Consider the following 24311-nt stretch of genomic DNA (forward strand, 5'->3'; position numbering starts at 1 on the left):
GTTGTTTCTTATGAGAGAATGTAATTGTGTAGCATTTGGAAACATTAAGAGCAAGTTCGTTATTAGAGCACCAGTTTAGCACATTATTGATAGAATTTTGTAATTGTAAGCAATCAGAAGGAGAAGTGATTATGGAATAGATTTTCAGATCATCAGCAAATAATAAAAATTGAGCAGAAGGGAGAGCAAGATGGATATTAATAAATAAGAGAAACAAAACTGGTCCAAGAGGAGACCCTTGCGGGACTCTCGAGGAAGGGACATGATTTAAATGATTTTATTTTGACTATTTGTTTTCTGTCAGAGAGAAAGCTGGATAACCAATTCAAGATAGTTCCGGTGAAACCATAATCCATTACTTTCCTTAACTGTATCTTAATCAGTAGTATCTATCTTTAAATAACTTTGAATCCATGACATGAGAGGTTGTCCTCTGTCAATAGTTGTATTTCAAATTTGAAATAATTCATGCCAAGAATGAACTAATAGACACTATGGTGATTGATAAGTATCTATCTTTAAATAACTTTGAATCCATGACAAGAGAGGTTACCCTCTGCCAATAGTTATATTTCAAATTTGAAATAATTCATGCCAAGGATGAACTAGTAGACACTATGGAGATTGATAAGAATGTATCCTTTAAATAGCTTTGAACCCATGACAAGAGAGGTTCCTTCTGTCAATAGTCGTATTTCAAATTTGAAATAATTCATGCCATGGATGAACTAATAGACACTATGGTGACTGATAAGTATCTAACTTTAAATAACTTTGATTCCATGACAAGAGAGGTTACTCTTTCCTTGGGTGGACACCTTTCCAAACTTTCCAACTTCACAATTTCCAAACTTTTTTAGGCTTTTTTCAAAATAAATAGGTACGAAAGGCAAAGTAAAATTCTAAATTAGCCGGGAATCCCTTCTCCTAATTCCATTACCACCTCCACCATGAGCATAAGCCAGGTTACCAGCAACAGCGCCATTTGACACGGTCCTGCGGGATGTGTCATAGTCTGTGATAAATGAGTAGTTCCTAGTTGGAAGCTGTTCTCGCCGAAAACCGTACAAAAAGACAATGACAAATTCACGATGATTTAATAAATTGGTTTTATGCAAAGATTAAAAATCAGTGAAACATTTGTTCCGAGATGGTTGCCGCGGATCTCTTGCCAGAATGCCTTAGGGACTCCCCGAAATTCAGGTAAACAACAGAATTTTTTTTCTTTCATTTTAAGAAATAAACAATTATTCAACAATTTCTACCAGTTTTATTTCTTCGTGTTCGACACGGTTTAAAAGTTTTGGGGAAAGTTGTGAATCCGTCCGGATCTTCTTGAAAACGGGACAGCAGAACAGGATGCAGCTTTATGCTTGGCTTAGTCCGTTGAGTCGTAATTATATTTTTCAAGTGTTATTTTCAGCCTTCCTTCCCACGCTGGCAGGGTGAATCTTGCACCAAAAGCTCATTTTAGAAGAAGAAAAATGTTAAAGCTCACTTTATTCACCTGTTGAAGTGGGATGTGCAAAGAAAACAGAAATAAGTCATCCAAAACAAAAAACAACCTCATTCAAAATACCATAAAGAACGTTCCCATAAATTTTTAGTTGTTCGAATAAACGTAGAAAACGTCAACAAAACTGATAAAAGATATAATAAACCTGAAAACATAAACGAATTTTTATTTTTTAGAACAAAAAAGAATAGCTAGATAGAATTGTTCCATTTCAAGACAGTACAAAAACACATACACAGTGGGCGCATTTTTTCAACGTACTAAGAAAACATATTTAAAAAACACTGATTAAATCATTCAAAAAACAACATCATTCCTGACGTTTTATGTTTTGAGCATGACATGTCAAGATCTATTGTAGTTCCTGGTCAAGGCAGTATTCAAAAACATATATAGGATGGCATTATGAAAACATTTTCAATAATACTGATAAAAAGCTATAAAAAAACCTAAAAATATTAATGAATTTTTATTTTTTAGAACTTACAATGTCTTGTGGTAGAATAGATCCAAATCTAGACAGAGACAGAAACACATGCTCAGTGGCACTTTTTTTTTTTTTTTTTAACATACTAAGAAAACATTTTCAAAACACGGATAAAAGCTTTGCAAAACCTAAAATAAATCGTGAATTTTTATTTTTTACAGCATAAAATGTCAAGATAAAGAGTAGATCCTGGTCGTCAGTATACAGAAACACAAAAAGTGGTTCATTTTTCAACATAATAGGGCAACATTTTTAAAAACACTGATAAAAGACAAAAATAAACCTAAAACAATTAACGAATTTTTATTGTTTAAAACATAAAATGTCTTAAGATAATGAGTAGTTCCATTTATATACAAAAACTCTCAGAGTGGCACATTTTTTTAACATACTAAGAAAACATTTTCAAAAATACCAATAAAAGCTTTAAAAAAAACCTAAAATCATTCATGAATTTTTATTTTTTTACAGCATAGAATGTCAAGATAAAGAGTAGATCCTGATTAAGTCAGTATACAGAAACACATATAAAGTGGTCCATTTTTAACATAATAAGACATTTTCAAAAACACTGATAAATGCTATAAAAAACTTAAAACAATTAACGAATTTTTATTGTTTGGAACATGAATGTCTTAAGATAAAGTGTAGTTCGAGGTCAAGACATAAAAGACAGTGTATAAAAACACATTTTGGTGCATTTTTCGCCGTCCTGAGAAAACATTTTTCAACCAAACTGATAAACGTATAAAAAAGCTAAAAACATGTATGAAATATTACTTTTTAAGCATAAAATGTCTTAAGATAAAGTGTAGTTCTAGGTCAAGACATAAAAGACAGTGTACAAAAGCACATATACATGGTGGTGCATTTTTCGATGTCCTGAGAATACATTTGTCAACAAAAGTGATAAAGCAGAAATAAATCTAAAATAATTAACAAATTTTTATAATTTAGAACATAAAATGTCTCAAGATAAAGTGTAGATCTAGGTCAAGACCTAAAAGACAGTGTACAAAAGCACATATACATGATGGTGCATTTTTCGACATCCTGAGAAAACATTTGTCAACAAAAGTGATAAAGCAGAAATAAATCTAAAATAATTAACAAATTTTTATAATTTAGAACATAAAATGTCTCAAGATAAAGTTTAGTTCTAGGTCAAGACATAAAAGACAGTGTACAAAAGCACATATACATGGTGGCACATTTTTCGATGTCCTGAGAAAACATTTTTCAACAAAACTGATTAATATATAACAAACCTAAATATTCATTTATGAAATATTACTTTTTAAACATAAACTGTCTTAAGATAGAAAATAGTTCCATTTCAAGAGAGCATTCAAAAACACATGCTCAGAGTGGCACATTTTTTGTTTAACGTACTAAGAAAACATTTTCAAAAACACTGATAAAAGCTTTTTTTTTAAAAAAAACCTAAAATCATTCATGAATTTTTATTTTTTAGAGCATAAAATGTTAAGATAAAGAATAGTAGTTCCTGGTCAAGACAGAGGACAAAAGCAATATATACAAGATGGTGCATTTTTAAACATCGTAAGAAAACATTTTTCAACAAAACTGATAAATGCTATAAAAAACTTAAAACCATTAATGAAATTTTACTTTTTAGAACACAAAATGTCTTAAAATAAAGAGTAATTCCAGGTCAAGACAGTATACAAAAAAATAAATAAATAAATAAAATAAATAAATAAATAAAATTTTTTTTAAAAAATCATCAAAATGCCATATTTTGTAGTAATAACAATTAGGTTTGTTTTGCAAATTTTAAGAATATTTTTTAACATAGTATTTAATTTATAAAAATGCCTAATACATTTTCATTATTGATCAGTAGATTTTAGAGTTTTATTTACTTAAATACAGAAAGATATTTTATGTGACAGAATTCCTTTACATTGTAAAAGTGAAATTCAATTCTTTGTGTGCTTATCAACAAATTCTTTTTAATTAGTAAATTAAGAAAATTACACCAGAGTCCATTTCAGCAGGTGGTGCTTTATTTTTCCTATGGTATATTGAAAATTGCTCCTTTTTATGTAAATATCAACAATTTTTAATCTTATCTCATCATTATTCGAAGTGTTAGTGCCCTCTCTGCAATCTGGAAGACATTTAAACTGTTAAAAGCTTATCAAAAAGTTGAATCAATGGCCTTCATTGTCTTCATTCAGCTTTCTTGACCTGAAGTCCGAAAAGCGTTGACTACAAAACCAGCCAAGAGAGTTAAATGTACAAAATCATCAATCCTCTATTGTTTTAATTGCTAATAACTCATTGTTAATAAATGATCCACTAATTGTTGAGAATTCACTTCATATGACATAGAAATGTTGCTGAAGATTTTTGATTATTTTTTGTCATAATGTATATTTGCATGGATTCTGTGTTTGATTTTCAATTTCTTAATTTTTCTTTATCGACATAATAATAATAATTGCTTTATTAAAATAAAATTATAACTTTTTTTCATTAAATTAAAGAACAAAAGCATTACGGGCATCGATTGTTTTGCCAAGAGGTCATTGTTTTACAAATATATATATAAAATAAGTTTTATTAAATTATAACGTTTTATATATAAGTTTTATTAAATATATTATTAAACTTAGAGAGATAGAAGAAAAGAAAAAACATAAAAAATACAAATATGCATAAAACTACAAAATACAAACAATACAATAAAAATAAACGAGCGTACAAGTATTAAATATGAGGACTATACCCAAAATTTTGATAGTTTAATAACAATAAAAGAAAAAATAACACTTAAAATTTAAATTCTTTAATCAATACGTATCTGTATCTCCAAGCATGTTTGGCATACCAAATCGAGCACCAAAAATTTGAGCCATTCAGGAACAACAATAGCTCAAAGCTACCCCTATTTTACACTGCTGAATTTACATGTAAAACCTCATATCTCAGCTTAAAAGCCCATCTTACTTCACGCAAGGAAAGATGGTCAAAATCAAACATGGATGAAGCTTTTAATTGTTTGTAAATAGCCCAATGTGAAGATGTTTGAACCCAAAATAAGCAATCTACCTGATGCTGAAAGGCAATCTTGAGAGAAGAACTGAAAAATGAACATGCCAATTACATATGTTTTCAAGAGTCAATGAGAAGACTAGATTGCATTTGTTTGATAAAAATTTCCAGTGAGCAAACCAATGGGAATTAGACTTAATTATTACCAGTGCTGTGCTTTTTGAAAACCTCGTGGTCGAAGAAAGCATCACTTTTGTTATGAAATATAAATGAAGTTTAAGCATGTAAACAAGCACCAAGTCAGTTGCTGTTTCCAAATACCAAAGATAGTTTGAAGTACCAGAGGGCAACGTAAATAATTTACGTCTGAAAGAACCAATAGTTGACAGTCTTTATCAACTATTGGTTCTTACAGCCAACCAAAGTAACTGGCTTGTCCAGCTATTGTTCTTCGAGGAGTTTATTATAAGCTAGGATTAAGCATCCTTAGCATGAAGCTAGGATAACCTTTGGTGCCTTAGGTGGAGTTTCCTCAAATTATCTCATGTGGCAATGAATTCTTGGAAATCACACAGGTACAAACTGGCGTCCCGCAAGGGAACATTCTTAGTACCATCCTTTATACGATTTTTACTGCTGACAAACCTATCATTTACCATCCTAATAACATATCACCATCAGAAGATACTGCAATTTTGCCCTCTAACTCAAATCTTATCCAAGCTACCTTCAGCATCAAAGAACACCTTAAGCTGATCCAAGAAGGGTGCAAAAAGTGGAGTGCAAGACTGAATGAAGAAAAATGTACAATCACGTTGAAAAAACAGTCTTGCCCTCCACTGCACATCAACAACAAAGAGATATTGATTTATATGCAAATCACATACTTACGACTCTACTTGGACAGTTGACTGACATATAATCTCCACACAAGACTTAAGAGACAACAACTACTAGACTGCTGGGACTGAAATCCGTTTCGACTGTGAACACTGAATTAACCGTATACAAGATATTACTGTGACCACTTTGGACACATGGAGTGGAACTGTGGGCTTCTGCCAACCCATCTAACACCCACATCCAATTGTTTCAATAAATCTATTAGATTTCATGGTCCGATGGACGAAATTCTTTCAATAAAAATTTTTCAGACAAGTCGTCAAAGCACCTTACTACATTACTAACCTCACTGCCCACAATAATGCCAATATTCCTTTTGTCAACGAACAGATCTGTTCCTGATTCCAAAAGCTTAACACCTACCACTCGATCCATCCTAACCATACTGCTCGAGCTTTTTCAACACATTCCTATCTCAAGAACCCTCCACATCGCCTTAATCGACATTGCTTTGAGATCTCATTGTTCTTTAATCTCTCACCCTGAGGGCCAGCAATGACCCATTTTTCATGGCATGTGTCTTCCAGGTGCAGGATTTGTCCTTGTGAAAAAACGTACTGAGATAAAATTTGTATTCCAGCCATCTGCTTTTCAATTTTATATCCCTGTTTTATAATAGTTATTGTTGGGGTGTACTGGAAGTTATTTTCTTACAGGTTTTTTATTTTTTATTTATTTATTTATTTTTACTGGTGAACCAAATGGTTTTAACTGATAAATTAGAGCTTTTAATTTTATTTTAAGGGTTGTAGGGATTTTAATAATTTTAAGGGTTATCTCAGGTCTAAGATCATCTAGTCATGTAATGAACCCCTCTTTAGAAATCATCTTACGTCTGTATGCCAGTGATTTTTCTTTTCATCTGCTTTAAACGATAATTCAGTTTGTTATTAAGCAGTTTTAGGTCCATCCAGACTTCAAATATGAAATTTTTTTACAAAAACAGTCTGACTTTATTTATTTATTTTTTAATGGTATGATTTTCAAGGGTTTACATTATTTGATTAGGTACTATAAAGCAATAATATGGAATATACAAATATAAAGAATATTTTGTATTAAAAAAAGGCCAAATTTCATGGTTGTTAGCCAGAATGAATTAAAAAGTTTGCACAGTCATTCTTTTAAAGAAGGGAAATATGGTGACATTTTAGATAATTTAACTCAGGTGAAGTAAGTTCAAGTCCAAGTTCATATTCAGGGAACAACCTTATAGACAATGTACTATGTCCCATTTTGCTTTTCTAAAAATAAAAATTATGTGGTCCTAAATAACCAAACACATTGGTTTTATATGTTTCAACTTACCATTATTGGATTAACTATTTCATTTTACAAACACAATACTGCCTTATTGTGTGTGTAAGAAAGATTTTACAGGATCTGTGTTATAATAATAACAAAATAGTTTTATAGTGTTGTAATCATCATATTTTCAAATTTTAAGTCTCACCATGATTTGGAAAAGTGAAAAATTAATTATTCCCATATTTATGTACCCTTGTAACCATTATCAAGCCATCATAATCTTTTATCAACTTAATTAGACTGTTTTTTTTTTGGTACATTTACAAGTAATTGAATCATTTGAAGGGTTGTTGGAAATTTATCTCGTGTAGATACATGTACTTTTTATCTCTCTGAATGCATGCCGGCCTGAAAACATTTATACATGGAAAATATTTAGACTAAGGATTGTTGAAAATTCTGTTTCGCCCTGGCTGAAAGTTGTAGACTAATACATGCCGTGAGAACAAGTGGAACAGGATTTTTTGTTGTTGACAAATTAAAGAAAAAGTAGGGCGATGAGCTTTGCCATGCTGTTTAAAAATTCTAAAAGTTTAGCTGGGCGTCAAAGTGGGACAAGGAGGAAACAACCGCCTCTGTTGAATAAAGCGTCAGTAATAAAGTTTATTAGGAAGTAAATACTATTCCTGGATTGAGCCAAAATTTGGAATATGCAAGTATTGTCTGACTGCACAAAAAGTAAAACACATAGTGGTTAGGTTTTTAAAGAAATTACTGAGTAGCTTTTCCTGTAAAATGATGATTATTCTAATTACCAAAAGGTCGAAAAATAAAAATAGTAATAATAATTATAAAATTAATTTAATTAAAAAAAACTGCATGGAAAAGTATAAAAATTAAAACTATACTATTGCCAGTCGTAAATAGTGGTTTTCTTCCAATAATCAGTTTTCTTCTTAAGTTCTTGGTGATAGATTTTGCCAGATAGATAACAGAATGTTTAAGAAAAAGACAAAGTATCACTTTGTATTTAGACTTCAAAATTACTGCTAATAAATCACTGTTGTGATTTAATGACCCCTCAGATCATAGGAAGAATTTGTTTTTCCAGACATCATAAACGATTTGAACATATGTACAGAATGTACATACATTAAAAAATAATCAGGAAAAAGTTAAATGAAAATAACATTAGCTTACTACAATTAAATTGTATTATGTTTTTATAAATATTTGTTTAAAAAGAAATTTAAAAAATTGTTAATTGATTATGTAACTTATATACTAACAAAAGTGAGAAAGATTAGTACAAAAGTTGAAGGAAAAATCTCAAATAGTTAAATTGAAGATAATTACTTGTATTCAACCAATTTTCCTTGTTAGCAATTTAGTTGAATGAGAGCCAGAATTGTAAAATATACCATTTTCAATACATTCAACTCTGTATCTGTCTACTTCTTAAAAAAAGTACCCTTTCTTTTATGCTTGGACTATCTTTTTAAATTGGGTTAATTATGCTAATTGGATAATTGAAGTGGTTGAACTTTCGCTCGTGGAACACTTTTGAAGTGTCGTTGAAACATTTCTATTTATCATTTAAGTTGAAGATACAATTCTGCTTCATTAATTTGTGAGATTTTAATGAATGTAAATAAATGTTTGCTCTAAACAACTAAACGTCTTTTTATTTCCTGTTCAGGGTGAGCTTATTATAAGATAAAAAATATCTTAAGACAATACTCATTAAAAGATGTTATTTATCTGTCTGAATTATTTATAGATTTGGCTTTCGTCCAAAATCTTTTATGAATGAAAGATAAATTTAAACGTTACACATGTTTTCAATTGTTTTAGAGCCCAGCTTGCCGAGGAGGAGGCCCAGATTGAACTTTTGGAACAGAAATTGGAAAAGGTATACTTTCAACTTCATTTAAAATTTAAAAAAAAAAATCTATAAAACAACTCTTCCAGGTTTTGAAGTCATGCGGGTCTATGGTGGATGCTGGTAAGACTTATGTGTCCCAACAGACACAGTTTACTAACAGCCTTTGGGAGCTGTTGGTCTGCTTCAAAGATGATCCCGAAGCGACATCCAGGTTCAACAGACTTATACAAACGCTTCAAGAGATGACGAAATACCAGAGCATACTTCTGGACCAAGCCTCGAGGACGATTCTTAAAAACATGTCCAATTTTGTAAAAGAGTAAGTTTTATTACTAAAATATAATGGAAATAAAACTATTGTTCTAGAAACTTTATACTGGATGAAACAAGAACTAATTTAGAAGTGATACACCAAAAAAAAAAAAAAAAAAAAATATTGGACTCTCATAGTTTGTTGTTTAATTGAAACTATATGTATTTTTATTGTTATATTAATTAAAAAATACTGATTTTAAATAAAGCAAATTAAATAAAGCGTATTACCTCTTCAGGGGCCTTAAGCCTCCTAGGCATTCAGTAAATAAGCAACAAGTACAGTTTGAAGCTGTTTAACGATTTTTGGACCCGTCACTATCATGTCCCATAAGTGTTCGGCAGGATTCATGTCAGGAGAACCTGCTGGCCAATTCATTTTGGTAATCCCTACATCCTCCAAGTAATAAGTGACAACTCAAGCTACATGCTGTCGAGCATTATCTTGCATTAATTAAGAGTTGTTGCCAATAAATGCAGCGAATGGGACCACTGCTCCCAGAAGAATTTTCTCAATGTGCCTGAAAGCAGTGAAAGATCCATTCTGTATGATAATCAGTTTGGTAAGGGCATGGACGTTGATTTCAGCCCATAACTGCTTTTGAAAAGATGGACACACTTGGCACATAAAGCCGGGAACACACTTACCCGATGAAATGCTATGCAACGCTGCCCGACATCTTGCCATATTTTAGTAGGGTGAGCACATCTATACGATGTCAAGTGCACATCACGTACAGTCACACAGTGTGTATCATAAATCACTACCACAGTCACAACACCTCTTATTATTCTTAATGCGTTATTTTGAGCAAAACCTTGTAATAAATTGTTAGTTAAATTTGTTTTAAATAAAGTTGTTCCAGTGTTTTGATAAATTTCTTCCTATCATAATTAAATAATTTTTATAAAAACTCATGTATTTTTGATCTCGTGTAATTTGGTTTATATTAAAATAAGAATGTTGCAATTAATATAATGACAAAATAACATTTATGTAGTTTGAAATAAACTACAAAAAATATGAGTGTCCTGTTCTGACGCTACTCGACCAAAATAGTGTAATTTTATGAGCAAAACTATGAAATTAATTGTTAGTTAAATTTAATTGTTTTTAATAAAGTTGTTCCAGTGTTTTGATAAATTTCTGCCTAACTATCATAATTAAATAATTTTTATAAAAACTCATGGATTTTTGATCTCATTTAATTTGGTTTATATTAAATTAAGAATGTTGCAATTAATATAACGACAAAATTACATTTATATAGTTTGAAATAAACTACAAAAAATATGAGTGTCCTGTTCTGACGCTACTCGACCAAAATGGTGTAATTGTAAGAGCAAAACCATGAAATAAATTGTTAATTAAATTTTATGAGCAAAACCGTGTAATAAATTGTTAGTTAAATTTTATGAACAAGACAATGTAATAAAAAATTGTAGTTAAATTTTATGAGCAAAACCGTGTAATAAATTGTTAGTTAAATTCATTACATCAAAAATGGTATTCCGGTGTTTTGAACAATTTTCTACCAAACTATTAAAATTAATTTTAAAAAAACTAATGAATTTTTGATCTCGGTTAATTTTGTTTATATTAAAATAAGTACGTTGTAATTAATATAACAATGATGATACAAGTAGTTTGAATAAAAATATGTAAATGTAATATATAAAAATATATACACACGAGGTGCTGATTTGCTGCGAATAATCGCGTTTCTACTCTATACCTCTCAGGTAGTAGAAAGCCTGATGTTGCTGGGAGTCTAGGTCTCCGATTATTCTCATAGATCCATCAGATATTTTAGAGCTCGCCCTTACATTATAGACTTTTTGGAATTTTAGAACCTTTTAAGGAAGCCATTAAATGTCAGTTGTATATCATGGTTGACCACTAACTTCTTGTCAATCGAGACTTCCAGTGGCCTTAACCCGCTACAGACCATCGTGGATGGTATAGCACGGCACTCCAAGGAGCTTGCCATGTAAGGGACGCTACGTTTGTTGACCAAAGCATCTCTCCGGGCGAGATCTTCTCTACTTAAAACCATGCTTTTAAGAATAAGATTGTTTTACTCAAATTTATTGTTTCATCAAAGAAAACAATTTAAAAAACCAATTAACACACTGGATGAGTTGGCTCTGATAAGAATGACATGGAACTGATTTTCTTTATTTTTAATCTACAGTGTGAAAGGATCCCTCTGTAAAGGTAAAAAACAAGTTATTGTGTTTACATTTTAGGTAATTATTAATAACTAATATTATGAAAAATAAACAAATACAAGTGTTGGTTTTTCTGTCTTTGTGTTTCTTGTAAAAGTAAAATTTAATTTTATCAATTTTTTTTGCATAAATCTAGTTCATTTGGATCAATCAATTTATTCTATTTATTCTATAGGTGTTGTACTAATGTTTTAGTTATGAAATGATTTTAATGGGCTTAAATATGAAAATAATATAATATCGGTAAAAAGGATATTTTGAAATTTTCTGATCCTCTTAGCCTACAAGAATTGGTCAAATTAATAATAAGTAAATATAACATTTAAATATGTGAGAACAAGATGAACAATAGTTAAAAAAAAAAAAAAATGCGAATCATGTCGTTCATATATGTAAATTTGGAGTTCTAGGAGTATTTACTGTGAAAATCTAAAGAAATTATGGTGTTGTTTCTCATGATCGATAAAAGCACTACTTGTTGCACTATTCTTTAATGTCAGCAGTATCAAACTCTAGGTATACTGCAACTGCATGAAAAACTTTTCTTAGAATTGTTATGTCATCTACACAAATTGCCCAAACTTACTATGATGTCAACATTGTTGTAGACATTCATACAAATGAAACTTCGGGATTAGCTTATCTGCGATATTAAGATAGAATTGTTCTGCTTATTGTGTATGTATATTCCGATGAGATAGTTCTGTTTTAAATGTTGAATCCTGCATTTGGCTATGACATACGGATTTTCTTTTAGTGCCCAGGATTTGCAAACCTGTATGGCTGGTGAGGTGATTGGTGCATAAAGAACATAAAAAGGTGTGAAATTTCAATCCTTATTCAATGTTTTCTTTTCAGTTCGAGTAATTTTTGCGCTTATCACTCACCTTAAATTTACTTCATCATATGTGTGCGTGTAGAATGTATTGTTTTGGAGTTAGGATACTATATCAACAAATTTTGACATGGTTGAAGATAATGTTTATCATTTTTTAAGCAAATGTTATCCATTGTTTAACTATGATAATTCATACTCTAAAGCAAGAAATATCCTGTTACCAATGGTATTCTAATGTTTGTAATTGTATGTACTGATGGCAATTTTTTTTTTCTTATAGCGATATAAAAGGAGGATGGGACTCGAGACAACATTTTGACAAAATATCAAACGATTTGGATATAGCCCTCTCTAGACATTCCCAGGTGCCTAAATCTAAACCGGTCGAAATTGAGCAGACGCATGGCATCCTCCAGGCTACCATAGCCTGTTTCAGGTAATTAATAAAAAATAAAAACCCATGTAAAGTTCTTTTAAAAAATTGTATCGGAGATAATTTTTTGGGTAAATCTATTTTTGATTTATTGGTTAATCAGTTTCTAACACTTTCATCTTTATCGTTATAGAACAAAGCAAGAAAAGTGTCAAGGCGTGTTGTGGTAGGTCTTAAAGGGCCTTGAAAGGATTTCACGGTTCAATACATTCTTGTTTGCCGGTTGCTATACACTTTATTTTTCTTTTCAATTCGCACATTTTTTGTCCAATTGTTCGGCTCATATGACCTGATTTTACTTGAAGGTTGTAAATTGTATAGGAAAAGAAAAAAAGTAAGTGTTTTGAATAAAGCAAGGTAACTAATGGATTAAAAAAAATATATATTATTTTTTGTGTAAGAAAGGAAAAATAACTAGGAATAACAGGCATATATTATCTCCATTATGTAACACACATTTTACAGAAAATAATTTTCTCTGAAAGTTTATCAATTAAAATTAATCACTACACAAGATTAGATTGAAAATGTTCAATTCTGATGAATTTTTACTTCATAACTAATATAAAATAAATTGCATAGGCAAAAAAATCAAACAAAAATAGAAATGTGCATAATAGTCATCACTTTAAAATAAAAAGTTTAAATATAATATGAAACTTAATAGTGAAAAGTAAATCATGACAAAATGACATTAATTAACCTTTGAAAAAACACAATAATTTAAATTACTTAAATAGTGGTAACACAAGGCTATTTATTAACTTACAAGGGGTTGGCACAGATGGGGGATCACTGATTTCAATTAAACGTTGTTTTTTTGGGAATACTAGGTTGAACATTGTTAGGCATGGAAATGGTGAATGATGGAGTGAGTGCGGTGTTCAGTCCTTTAAAAAAAAAAATAGTTCTTACTCACATTAAGTTGTTTTCCAACTTGGATGTTGGCTGGTTGGAAAACAACATAATGTGAGTAAGAACTCTTAAAAAAAGAAAAAAAGAAAAAAGGATTGTTAGGCAGTGTCCAAGACCACAAGACAACAAGAGTGTTCTTGCTTTAGCTGAGAAATAAAAATAACTAACCTACACATTTTTCAATTTTTTTCTGCCTTTGTTAAGCATGTATTTCAAGGATATTTTACATCAGTCAAATTTTTAAAACTTTTTTAAAATTTTTTTAAAATTTTAATTCAAAACAAAAAATAGCCAAAAAAAATCAGAGACTACATCAAATTGTATTTGGCAGATAGTTACAGTATAATATATGTATCATAGATATAGAAATACACAGTTTGTTAGGGAGTGATATAGCACAGTAAGTTAAAATATTTTTTTTTATCAAGAAACAAAGTTGATATTTGGCTGCATCACAAAAAACCCTTGAATACAATTTTTTTGGGATTTTTGCTAATTATGCCTACCAAATGGTTTTGATTTATTTTGCAAAAATCACAAAAATAGTTAAAATACTAAGGTAATTTTTTACCAGGCTTGAGATCCCTATATATTACGCATAAGGGCACAAATGTAGTTTTTGTAAATAAATTAGACTGATTTTGTCCTTATTTTCTAACTTATAAATGTAACAAAATCAAAGTATTGACATAGGCTGAAATTAAAAAGATTCTACTTAATGAATTGAACTAATTGCATCTTCGATGGGAAAGATATTTTGTTAAAGGAGTTAAGGGCAAATTTGGTCTTTAATTCTGCCATGAAAATGTTTTACTAGAGATAACCTATTGGTACGTTTGATTCCCACTCGTACGGGTTCACAACTTCCACAATTACATTATAAGGTATAATTTTTTACCCCCTTTCCTAACCACAATTTTTTATTTATGTAAATTTATTTTTAGGTTCCATTATTGACAATATGAAAATAATGGATTTTTTATGTGTTAAAGTTAACATAATATATATGAAAAGGATTGAAGATTTAAATTAATAACTTTGTGAAAGGGGGGGTAACAAACTGCTGACATGTTTAACAACAATAACTACTCAACGAAAAATCCCAATTCAATGGGTACACTTCTTTTGTAAAAAGGTTTATTCACAGTGGCAGCGACATTAATCGATTATTAATATAAATTATTTTTATTAATCTGTAGCATTAGCCTCGTATGACATATTAAGTATGATTTACATAAGTTAATGTATTAAGCATATTTTGGAAAAATCCTATAAGTTCCAAGTCTTATTTTCTGTACTTTGATATTCTTGATAAACATTTTATTTATTTATTTTTAGGCACACAGTCTTAGATCATGTCTACTGTATTAGTATGCTTCAGTCAAGAAAAAAGCCAGAAATTTTAGGAACTGTAAGTATAATAAGTTTTCCTTTTTGCAATGTTTACTTTAAACACTTATAAAATTATAATATGTAGCTTTATATATGTATACATTATATTATTACTTCTCTATATATGTAGTAAATATAAACTTCTTTTTTTTAAGCTTTTGTCATACATCCAGGCCAACGTCACATACTTTCATCAGGGTCATGATCTGTGCGAAGGACTTCAGCCTTTCTTGAGATCTCTAGATGAAGAGGTAATAATAATAGTAATAATAATTATTATTTTTCAGCCTGGAAGCTGCTAGGGCCATTGCCAATGTTTTATCTATCTCCCATTTTTTTGACCTTCTACATTTGATTAAAATGTTCTAAGTTAATTAAAATACAAATTAAAAAATAATATAAATAAAAATTCATACTATTAAAACTATTACATAATCTAAATTTGGTGGGACTGAATTTTTCGAGATATGCTGCTGAGACCGTACTCTTGCAACTATGTGAAAATTATGTAAAGCCGAAACCTATGGTTGGGAGGTTGGAAATGCGTTTTTCGCCTTGATGCCTTCCCTCCATTCACGCCAATTAATGCATTCTCACAGAGTAAAAATAACACATTTCTTATCCTAAGTTACCTAACTGGTTCTACAGGTACTATGGGTACTTGATATTCCACACAGACTGTGTTCATACAAGCTTTACCACTCACGCATATAAATACATTCACACCATTGGATGGTAATTATTACTATTATTCTTATGTGAAATGTTTTAAAATAATAAAACCAACATGTTGTTCAGTGTATGAAATAAAAAAGTCAGTGGTACTAGCAGGATTCGAACCCATGATCTTCGGCTTGATACGCCGCTGCTCTACCACTTGAGCTATCATGACCTCGATCCACTCGGACACCAACCTCCCATCTCAACCACACCTTTTGAATTTTCCCTCCTTTTTGCCGTTTTTCAAATGTGTAATCGGATTGGATTCTCGACAACAAATGAAATGGCCACGGAGAGCTTTAGTGAAGTATACTTCATTTTAATCATTAAATTCACTAATTTAGTGGTCCGCTTGACCAATTAATACATTACAGTTAATTAAGGTTTTTAGTTGAGATGAAAAAAAAGTTAATGGCATGAGCGGGATTTGAACCCACGATCTTCGGCTAGATTGAGGTCACAATAGCTCAAGTGGAAGAGCAGCGGCGTATCTAGCCGAAGATCGTGGGTTCGAATCCCGCTCGTGCCATTGACTTTGTTATCTCAACTAAAAGCTTTAATTAATTGTAATATATTAATTGTCAAGCAGACCACGAAATTAGTGAATTTAAAGTAGGAAATAATCGTGAATTTTACTAGGATATAAACGTTTTGATAATAATTGATTAGTTGTGGGAAAACTGAAAAACACCATTAAAAATCATATAAACTCAACAAGTAAAGCCAGTAAAGACAAAATGTACAGTAAACAAAAATAAGACTTACTCACATTCAACAACTAAAGAATAAATGGTTGACAAAAAGTAAAAAATCGTAACAACCAAAGAAAAAATGTCACAAACATTACACACAAAAAAATGCCACAAATGATAGAATAATCCACAACAACTAAAGAAAAATATTACAAACATTGCACATACACAAAAAAATCCCATAAATGATGAAATAATCACAACACCAAAGAAAAAACAGAACAAACCCTGTAAAAACTTAACAAACAAAGAAAAACTACAAAGGACAATCCAACTTGTTGCATACAAACCCACCACTCGCATTCAATAACTAAAGAATAAAACACTCAACAAAAAAGTAAAAAACAAATGCTGCAAACAACACAAAAAAAAAAACCACAACACTGCCCAGAAAAAAAACCCTCAGACAATGGAATAGTCCAAAAAAACAGTAAAACACTGTAAAAACTCGAGAACCAAAGAAAAAAAACCCAACTTGTATACATCCTGTATTCACACATAAACCGAATATATTTTTAAAATTTAAATTTCTTTTATCTGTACGAGTAATATAATTTGAATGGCCAAACTGTAAACAATTATAATCCTCCAATAGTGGTTTGCCTTTGTTGTGACTCACAGCTTGTTATCATTTACAAGTTTAGCGATCATTGTTATGTGTGTCAACTCGACATTATCAGCACCTTGTGAAAATGTCTCAGTGGGCAAAGGGGGGCGGGGTGTTTCAAGGTGTCAACCCGGTTGATGTGAAGATGCCGTCAGGTTTTAAATACTGGAGTGCGTTAATTCGCAGGGTATGGACTTTAAAATTAAAATGTTCCAATTTACCATTTTCGACTTGAACCCCCGGTGTTCAATGTCATTCTATCCATTTCCATCTTATTTGTTCTCATTGAGAAAGATAAAAAAGAATCAAGCAGGATGTTTTAACTGTTTTTGTTTGTCTACGGTGCATTTCGTCAACTTTCTAAATATGGAAATGTGGAAAAAAAGGTTTTAAAAGGTAATACATATAAATTGGGAATTAACAGAAAAGAGTAAATAAAAAAGAATATACTGTAGTGTACACATAAGTAGTATTTTGTAAGTACAAAGACTTGAAGGACATTCAGTATGTAGAAGAACCCTTGTCTTTAAATAAACATATTATTTAATTATTTATTCAACCTGATGCCTAAAATCCAAGGTTAAAGGTAACCCAATATTCAAGTCATTTTAAATTATTATATTATTTTGAATTATTTACGAATGATTGAAGGCTATTTTTACTTCAAGAAATATCAGCAAAATGATAACAGCAACATTTTAAACTTGTCAATTCTTGTTTATTTAAAAGATAAATTATTTTGATCTCGGTTGTGGTTTTGTTGAACTAAAACACCAATTTTTTCTTGCCATATATTTGCTTAAGCATTTCAGGCCCTAGTCCCTAGATGTTTGATGAAAACCCAAAATGCATAAGCAAATGAAATATATGGCAAGAAAAAATTGGTGGTTTAGCTCAACAAAACCAACAAACTAGATTTTAAAAAAAACCCATAATACACTAAAAGAATTAAGATAAATTTATAGTTTTATTAACTCAAGAAATTCTCTAATTCTGCTGTGTCCTTTTCCCGGGCATTTAGATTGTAGGCATGAGAGTGGATTCAGGTAAGCTGGACAAAACTTTAGGCAACCGGCACACGATGGTTATCAATGTTGATGAACTCGAGTCGTCTGAGCCGATGCAAGGTTATTTATTCAAACGGACATCAAATGCGTTCAAGACCTGGCATCGGAGATGGTTTTGTCTGAAGGACAGCCAGCTTGTCTACAGGAAAAGGACCGGTAATTTATACCTTTAAATCATTCCGAGATGTAAGAAATCACCTTTGGGTGTTTACAGGTGAAGAAAATTACACAGTTATGGAAGAAGATCTTAGACTTTGCTCTGTCAAACCTGCAGTCGATTCAGAAAGAAGGTTCTGTTTTGAAGTAATCTCCCCAACAAGGTAATTTGTTCAAACATACAAGTTAATGTACAAACATTAAAAAAAAAAATTGTAGGAGCCACATGCTTCAAGCGGATTCAGAAGAGATGTTCAATCGTTGGGTTTTAGCCCTGCAAAAAGGGATAGGCGCTGCTCTTCAGCTTGTCCTTAATAACCCAGACCCAAGGATGCTATCAGGATCAAACGGTAATAGTGCAGTACTTATTGAAGACTCCAGCAATAACAATCGGAAGACGAAGTAAATATTTTTTCAAATTTTTAAAATATACGCGAACAATTTCAGTCCTAATTTGTATTGATTGTATTTCAGGATTTGGGATCAACTTGCAAGAATTCCAGGAAATGAACTGTGCTGTGATTGTAAATCTCCTGATCCTAGGTGGGCTAGCATAAATCTCGGGATTACACTTTGCATCGGTAATTAATTTTCTTTGAAAAATAAAAAAATTGACTTTTGGGGCATTCTTAAAGAAATTTTTATTGCCAGATTGTTCAGGAGTGCACAGGAGTCTTGGCGTTCATTATTCTAAAGTCCGATCTCTGACACTCGATGCTTGGGAACCTGAGATTTTAAAGGTAACTTTATTAAAATTATAATTTTGAAAATAAGATTGTATCAAATGTACAAGTATCAATTTTTTTAAAAAGGTTATGGCTGAATTAGGAAACCAAATAGTAAATAACGTTTATGAAGCAAAATTAGATTCAACAGTTGCAGTTGCCACCCCAGTGTGCTCAAGGTATTATTTTTTAAATTGTTTTCTAAAAGATTATAAATTAAAATATTTCTTTCAGTGTTGTGAGAGAAAGTTATATTAAAAGAAAATGGGTCAATAAGGATTTTGTTAGCCCATTATCTTTATCGCCGATGCGTCCCAAAAGAAAATGGTCTGTGAGGAAATTAAGACGTAGGGCAAGAAGTATGGAAAGCAACAACAAAAAGAAAAACACCAAAGCCCTTTCTGAAACCAAGGAAGACGTTGCTGTTGTCGGGGAAAATCTGAACGTCGAGTCAGAAGCACCTCATCTCGAACAACTTGACAGTGACAACGATTCTACAGATGGCGAGGACAACACTGGTAAGTAAAGTCTTACAACTTTACAAACTTAACTTGACAGTTTTAATATTTTAGTGAGTGAAGAAGATATAAGTAAGTTAAGTCCGACCAGTCTACTTCATAAAGCTTCAACCGCTCATAACATTCCTGTTATGTGTCATGCACTAGCTCTTGGTGCTGACAAGCATTGGGTCAACCCTGAACAAAACGGAATGACTCATCTTCATCAAGCAGTTTTCAGTGTAAGGATGAATTTCCCCAAAGAAAACTATCCTTTTTTTTCCTACTTTTTTTAACGTAAAATTATATATGTAGGGTTCTGTGATGGCTTGTGAGTATCTACTATTGAATGGTGTTAAAATCAATTTTCAAGACAATAATGGGAAAACTGCTTTACATCATGCTACAGAGCTAGGTAAGAATTATTTTATTAAAAAATAATAATAATAATAATAAAATAAAATAAAAGAGTAAAGCAGATCGTAATTCGGAACTTAGTTGTTCACAAAATATATGGTCCCTTTTTTCAGTTAAAATGACGTTTCAAATTGTTTAAAAAATTATAATCAAATTATTTCTGAGATTTTTTAGAAAAAAAAACAAAAAGAAGTTTTTTGTAATCTATGATACACTATAAAATATAATAAAATTATACCTTTTTGGTCCTCGGTCATTCTAATCTGCTTGTTAAGTTTTGTCTGTCAGTCGCATTTCAATATTTCGCCATCTTCAGAAGTTGGCCTATCTGAGATGATTAGAAATGATGATCTACAATTCATTACAGAGCAAATCTCGCCAAAATTTGACGAGAAGCCATTTTTATGTTGTTGGTTACAAGGTCAGGATGCACCTTTGGAAATAAAAGGGGTGTAATATTTTTTGGCGTAAACACCATAGATATTTGTTTTTATTATCACTTGGGATCTCTGACAAATAAATTGTGACATAATGAAACAAACATAAATAAAATAAGTATTAAACAATTGGAAAAAGCAAGTCCAGAAAAAAAGAAACAATCAAATTGAAACATGATCTTACTTAATTGGATGAACAAACACTGAAAATCGTAGTCTTGTAAATTCTATTAGAATTAATTAAGGTTTTTAGTTGAGATAAAAAAGTCAATGGCACGAGCAGGATTCGAACCCACGATCTTCGTCTTGATACACCACTGCTCTACCACTTGAGCTATCGTAACATCGATCCTCATCATTTTTTATCTCAACCAAGCCATTACATAAAAAGAATAATTAATTGAAAGAAGTAACTTGGTCAATTGACCACTAAAAAACTAAATAAATTTATATGTATGTTGACATTACCATGTGTTGCTCTACCACGTCTACCTGAATATTATAAAGCAAATATGCAAGATAAAATTTCACAAGTTTACTATTATGATTGATACATGATTGGCAAAGTTTACTTTCTTTCCTTTTAAGCCCTGTTATAAAAGCATAACTTTTTTTTTCAAATATTATATCCAAATACAGTTGTATTACTAATACATGGTGTCCTTTTTAGAGGAACTACATGAATTTTTCTTGAACCAATGTCGATATAAAAAAACCGTGTTTAATATTGTTTAGTCTAGTTTCAAATTTTTATTTTTTTTCGAAGAAAAATTATACAGGGTACCTCAGGCCCAGTTCAACTATAAAATTTCAAATAAGACTATACTAATAAACAGCAAATCAAATGTGTGTTTTTCAACTTTTTGCCATAACTTTATCATTTTTTGACAAATTTGAAATCCGATTGCACCATTGTTTTCCTCGAAAAAAATCTGTTAAAATGTATCAGGATGTATAGAGTCGTATTCGAAGTTTTGAAGTTGAACTGGGCTTGAGGTAACTAACTTTCCATCTCAACCTACTTTTTGTATTTTTAAAAATGGCAAAAAGTAGGTTGAGATAGGGAGATGGTGTCTGAGTGGATCGAGGTCACGATAGCTCAGGTGGTAGAGCAGCGGTGTGTCTAGCCAAAGATCGTGGGTTCGAATCCCGCTTGTGCCATTGACTTTTTGATCTCAACTAAAAACCTTAATTAATTGTAATGTATTAATTGGTCAAGCGGACCACGAAATTAGTGAATCTATTAGAACATTCTAATCAAACTGTATTTATGCAATAACAAGACTTTTTAAAAAATTATTGTGTTGAATTTTTGCTAACAGAAACTAATATCCTAACTAGTGGGTAAATTCAACACATGATGGTAAATTCAATGACAATTTGAGGTGCTTGTAAACAAATTTAATTTAACTCCTCCAAGAATGTCTCAGGTATTTGAGTGATGAACTCTCATGTTTTTTCAGTAGACCTCAAGTAGTTTTTCGCATTAATAGAATTTTGCTGAGCCCAGAATAAGTGAAAATCTGAAAGGGCTATCAGGTGAATATCATGGGTTGCGCACATTCTATACAATCTCCACCAATGTCTGGCGTGCCAGTCGCTTTTGGTCAATTGTTGACTATTTGCTCCGATCTTTTGCAATATACACTAGAATTAATGTGGTTGGGTTGGGCGGAAGAAGCGTATAATGAATTACCCCTCCAATCCCTCTAAATGCACATAGCCTTCTTGTGATTTAATCTGACTTTTGGAGTTATTAATGAGTCGCTGCATTTTCCTCAGGATTTTCTTCTTTGATTGGTTGTTGTAAAGAACCTACTTTTCATCACCAGTTATCAATCTTAAAAAAAAAAAAAAAAAAAAAAAAAAAAAAAAAAAAAAAAAAAAAAAAAAAAAAAAAAAAAAAAAAAAAAGGATGTTTGCATTGATTTTTAAAAAGGAATCACCAATGGAGACATGGTCATCATGTGATTGACCCGTATATCAAACATATCCAGCTGTTCTCTGATGTGTTTGAAACGTTGTATGAGATATGTTAAATGTCTTGTGTCGATGAGTGTAGGATATTAATATACATTTTAAATTAGCAAAACTTCTTGTGGAAATATGAGATTTTGAACGAAACTGATGGATAGAATCATGTCAACTTAACTTTTAAGAATGTGTAAACAATAATGACTAAATTTCTTCAAATCACAAGAGGGATAAAATTGAATTTTGAAAAACACTTGTACCTCTGGATTTTCAGACCCATAAAGATAGCGGTGGCTGAAATGATAAAAAAAAGTAGGCATTCATGAATGGAAGGTCCTGGGCACTTTTGAGTCTTAGATACCTTGACTCCTTTGAAAATGTGTTTCTTCAGTGGAAGATCGCTGAGCCTCCAAAATGGACCTAGGTACAACGACAATGGCATAGGTTGTACCTAGGGGATTCCACCTCCTAGGAATCCACCAGAAAAATAAAATCCTAGTTAAGATATCCACTTTAGGCAGTTTTTACCCAGAATGGTTGATTTTTAGAAGAAAAAAGTTCAAACTAATGAATTTTTCTCTTTCTATGGCATAATTTCTGTTTTCATATTTTTTGCATGGAAAGTGACAGTCTTTTCTTCCAGGTCATACACAGCAAGTATGTCTTTTACTTAAGCATCGAGCTGACCAGCATTTAAAAGACAAAGACGATAAAGAGCCTTTGGATGTGGCAGTGAATATGGCACACGCTGATATTGTGACTTTGTATGTTTTAAGTTTTGTCTTTTAAATGGTAATTTTATAATGAGAAATTCCGTAGACTGAGACTGGGCAGGCTGAACGAGGAAATGAAGGACTCAGAGGCTGGCACTGGCGATGATACTTTTAACGACGTCGTCCGTGACTTTTCTCAACTTACTTTCACAAGTTCGGGTAAGGTGATCAGACCCGATGATAATAATTGTAAAGACAGTGACAAACTGGTATAGCAGCAGTCGATGCTGGCAAGATCCAAGTGCCAAATTAACTGAAATTTCTATTTTCAAATGGGTTCACATGGAATCAATTGAACATTTGGTTCATCATATCATTCCTGATGGCATTTTTTCTTCTGTACTCTTATTTTAAAAGTTGCTTGATTTATTCAGTACTGCTTTGAAATTTTTGTAGGTATAAGACCAGCTTTCAGTAAGTACTTGTATTAATGGCAAAATCCTAATTGTATCATGCACTTGTAAAATTAATTTTAAGCAATTTGTGAACAAATAATTTTTAACAAATTAAAAAACACAACTTATATGTAAGGGCACTGAAGTAACCTGCTTAAAGGTTAACGATAGCAACTAGGAACAGGAGGATTAATTTCCTTCGAAACCAAATTTACCAAAAATGTCTTGCCTGTTTTTAAAGAAATATTTATTGTTAAAATAATCAACGAAAAGCCGGTGTTGAATTATATTGAATGTTTTTAAAAATTTGTACCTATATATTTTTTTACTCGATATTGAAAAAGATCTTGCCCGTGTAAATGTGATAAATGAGCCATTTAAAATAATTTTTAAGTGAACAATTGAGTTGTATTTTAAACCAAATATTTCTCCAGAGAATATTATTGTTGACATATGAAACTTTATTGTAGATAGATATTATTGAATGAAATAATACAAACACCCAAGATATTTGAACATTTTCTATTAGGAAAACAGATCTGAAATATATAATTTTTTTAAGTAATAAAAAAAAAAGGAAATAAAAAAAGATGAACTTGCAACAAAGTG

At 31.1% G+C, this 24311-nt stretch overlaps 1 protein-coding gene across 1 annotated transcript; it reads left to right on the forward strand.

Moving 5' to 3' along the window:
* Positions 1–970: 970 nt before the first annotated feature.
* LOC106662493 (arf-GAP with coiled-coil, ANK repeat and PH domain-containing protein 2) lies at positions 971–24267 on the forward strand. The gene is made up of 17 exons (XM_014386632.2): positions 971–1203; positions 9030–9087; positions 9147–9379; positions 12723–12878; positions 15129–15201; positions 15338–15433; positions 18283–18484; positions 18543–18648; positions 18704–18886; positions 18959–19065; positions 19136–19224; positions 19297–19388; positions 19444–19727; positions 19782–19948; positions 20022–20121; positions 23178–23298; positions 23354–24267. Exons 1-17 carry the CDS (start codon positions 1151–1153, stop codon positions 23520–23522), a joined length of 2289 nt encoding a protein of 762 aa, XP_014242118.1. The 5' UTR covers positions 971–1150; the 3' UTR covers positions 23523–24267.
* The last annotated feature ends 44 nt before the right edge of the window (positions 24268–24311 follow it).

Source organism: Cimex lectularius, unplaced genomic scaffold (genome assembly GCF_000648675.2).
Source record: "Cimex lectularius strain Harlan isolate CLEC.00 unplaced genomic scaffold, Clec_2.1 scaffold193, whole genome shotgun sequence".
Lineage (NCBI taxonomy): Eukaryota > Metazoa > Arthropoda > Insecta > Hemiptera > Cimicidae > Cimex > Cimex lectularius.

What these genes read in the sequence shown, in the direction of transcription:
- LOC106662493 (XM_014386632.2), top strand. Translation starts at nt 1,151, where the DNA reads ATGGTTGCCGCGGATCTCTTGCCAGAATGCCTTAGGGACTCCCCGAAA. An exon ending in GCTACCATAGCCTGTTTCAG is followed by an intron (nt 12,879 to 15,128) that starts GTAATTAATAAA and finishes ATTTATTTTTAG; the next exon opens with GCACACAGTCTTAGATCATG. An exon ending in TGTCTACAGGAAAAGGACCG is followed by an intron (nt 18,485 to 18,542) that starts GTAATTTATACC and finishes GGGTGTTTACAG; the next exon opens with GTGAAGAAAATTACACAGTT.